The 2,661-nt window shown below is 57.7% G+C and overlaps 1 protein-coding gene across 1 annotated transcript in view; it reads right to left on the bottom strand.

The window, feature by feature from the left end:
* The window catches only part of LIN28A (lin-28 homolog A (C. elegans)), a gene marked incomplete at its 5' end in the record, with an annotated part of 2,026 nt that extends 1,600 nt beyond the window's left edge, over positions 1 to 426 (bottom strand). The window contains one exon of the mRNA XM_010017829.1: positions 242 to 426. Coding sequence (XP_010016131.1) covers positions 242 to 426 — 185 coding nt within the window. The remainder of the gene's footprint in view (positions 1 to 241) is intronic.
* Positions 427 to 2,661: the final 2,235 nt, after the last annotated feature.

The following is a 2,661-nucleotide window of genomic DNA, read 5'->3' as shown; positions in this document are numbered from 1 at the left end:
CGGGGGGCAGCAGCCGCCGGGGGTGTCCCTGCCCTCTGCCCTTCTCTGCTGCTTTGCTGCCTTTTCCCCCCCAAGCTGCATCTGCCACTCATTAACCACTAAAGGAAGCTGCTTTCCCAGAGGAAGGGTCACTGCCCGCCCCACCGGACCCAAACCCATCCCCACACTGCAGGCAGGGTGCTGGGCAGCTCCTGGTGCCTGCAGGGCTCAGAGCTTGCCCTGGATCAGAGCCACCCCTTACCGGTCTCCTTTCGATCTGCGTTTCTGGAGGCTCTTGCCCTTAGGTCTCCTCTCGCTGCCGATGCAGAAGACACCTCCCGGGCCGGTCACCCGGATGGACTCCAAACCTTTGGATGACTTCTTGAAGGTGAACTCAACAGCTTCGCCCTCCTTCAGGCTGCGGAAACCCTCCATGTGGAGCTTGCTCTGCGAGGAACAGGGAATGGATGGGGGTCAGCACAGAGCCGGGTGTCCGCCAGGCACACAACAAAACCCAGCCCAGCAAACGCCTCCTGTGGCACGGGAGCTGCCACGTCTCCCCGTGCCCGTCCCTTGTGATGGGATGGATATCAGTGACCAAGCTCGACTAAGTACCTTAATCTCCATGAAGTCTCTGGAGCCCCGTTTGATAACACAGGGCCTTTAGTGAGCTGAGGCGCCTGGCTGAGTGGGGATCGCTGGTTTGGCAAGGAAGGGCCGGCAGAGCCAGCTCTGACCCAAATTTCAGCAGGGTTTGCTGCAAGATGCTGACTCTCAGCACTCCAAAACAGCCCCTTGTTCCTAAGAACAAGCAAGAGCTGCCCCTGCACCTCCTGACAGGGCTGGGGCTGCTCGCAGGGAGATACAAAACATCATTAGAAAAAGACAGAAGGGTCTCAAGGCTTTGCACAGGCACGTGCAGCCCCGCTCGTGGCAGGACCCATAGCAAGGCCAGGAGGCTGGAAGCTGGCACTGCTGGCCCAGGGTCCCAGCCAGCCCCCTTGCTGGAGCTCACCTCACTTCAAGCCCTTTAATTACCTCCAATAGTTCATTAAGCAGCTGTTTGGCCCAGGGTTGTCACTGCGGGGAACATCTCCTGTCCCTCCCAGGGTTGTCACATCAGTCATCACAGTGCAATTTAACCTGGGAGTTCATAAAGACCCAGGCTGGGGAGGGGGGCTATGGGATGGCTGAAAAATCCACTCCACTTTCATGAGCCCTGCCCATGACTGGGGGGTGGAAATCGATGATTTTCAGGTCCCTTCCAACCCAAACCAGTCTGTGATTCTGTGATTTTAGCACAACAAATTCATGAGGAGCTGAGCTGGATGATGCAGCCAATGCACCTCTCGCCCCCCTGCACCAGCAAGTGCTGCCGCGAGCATCAGTGGAGGACCACTGCATCCCGGCAGCGATCCAAGCAGGGCTTTTGCTCAAGTCCTTACTTAGCAGAGCTCAAACGAGCACGAGCAAAGAGTTAAGAGGGATTTGCTGGCAGAGGGAGGAGCAGCCCCAGCAGGCTCGGGATTCAGGCTGGGGATTCCCGGCGCCGACGCCTGCGCGGCTGCAGCAGGACCCTGCATTTATGAATGGAGCATCTCCCCCATTCACGCCCCGGCGAGTTCCCATCACGTGGGCCACGGCCGCCCATTCTTCCCACACCGAGAGCCTCCATGCACATGCTGCTGTGTGCATGGCCGGGTCCCCTCTTCCACCCCAAACCTCACCAGGACCCACATGGAAACACCCCACATAAAAACAAAGAGGGAGGAATTGGAGTTAGTGGGGTTTAGGAGTGGTTTGTTTTCAGCGGGATCTTGCAGGACACAGGGCACGTGAGGGAACTGGGAATGCGGCAGAGCCCAAGGAACAACCCTTGAGGCCCCTTTTTCTGCTTTTGCCCCCCATTTCTGTGTTTGGGGGCCCAGCTCCGGGTGGGACAGACCCACTGGGCTGGGACAAGTCACCCATATCCACCAGGTCCACTTTCCTGCTGTGGTGGAGTCCAGAACAGGCCAGATAGGATTGTCTGAAACCTTTGCTCTCTGACCCACTCTGGTCCCAGAAGGGAGAGCCAAATTATGAGTTATGGGGTCCCCTATGACAACAAAGACATAACAGGGTCTCACAACAACCTCTGCCCATCCAGGCTGTGCTGGGAAGTCCCATCACTGCCTGCCACTGGCAAACACCCTTCCATGCTCAGCACAACAGCCAGATGCTGCTCCCAGCTCCAATTTAGCTTTCTCCTACAGCTGAGCATCACCAGGAGGATGCTGAGCATCATCCAGGCAAGACCTCAGTGTCCAAAGCAGCTATGAGCAGAATACAGGATGTGCTTAGCTGTCTCAGCACCTTGGGGTCAGCCACCAACCCCTTTAAACAGCCAGTGTGAGAGAGTTTGGGCAACAGGGGCTGCCACAGGTGATGAATTTGCCCCACTCCAGCAGCAGCATTTTGGGAGTGAGGAGCTGAGCATCACTCCATGGCGCAGGAGGCAGCTCCGGAGGCTGGGGGACAAGGGCCAGGTCCTCCTGCAGATCCTTATGGGGCGTTTACAGCCCCAGCAGCCCAGCTGTGTTTACACTGCGGAGATGAAAACTCCCAGGCACTCAGCCCCAAGCCTCAGGACAAAGCTAAGCCATGGCAGGGGGGACCCTGATACACAGGATGGAACCCCCT

This window comes from Nestor notabilis, unplaced genomic scaffold (genome assembly GCF_000696875.1).
Source record: "Nestor notabilis isolate BGI_N333 unplaced genomic scaffold, ASM69687v1 scaffold20647, whole genome shotgun sequence".
In the NCBI taxonomy this organism is placed as follows: domain Eukaryota; kingdom Metazoa; phylum Chordata; class Aves; order Psittaciformes; family Psittacidae; genus Nestor; species Nestor notabilis.
This window is presented reverse-complemented; position numbering and strand designations above follow the sequence as displayed.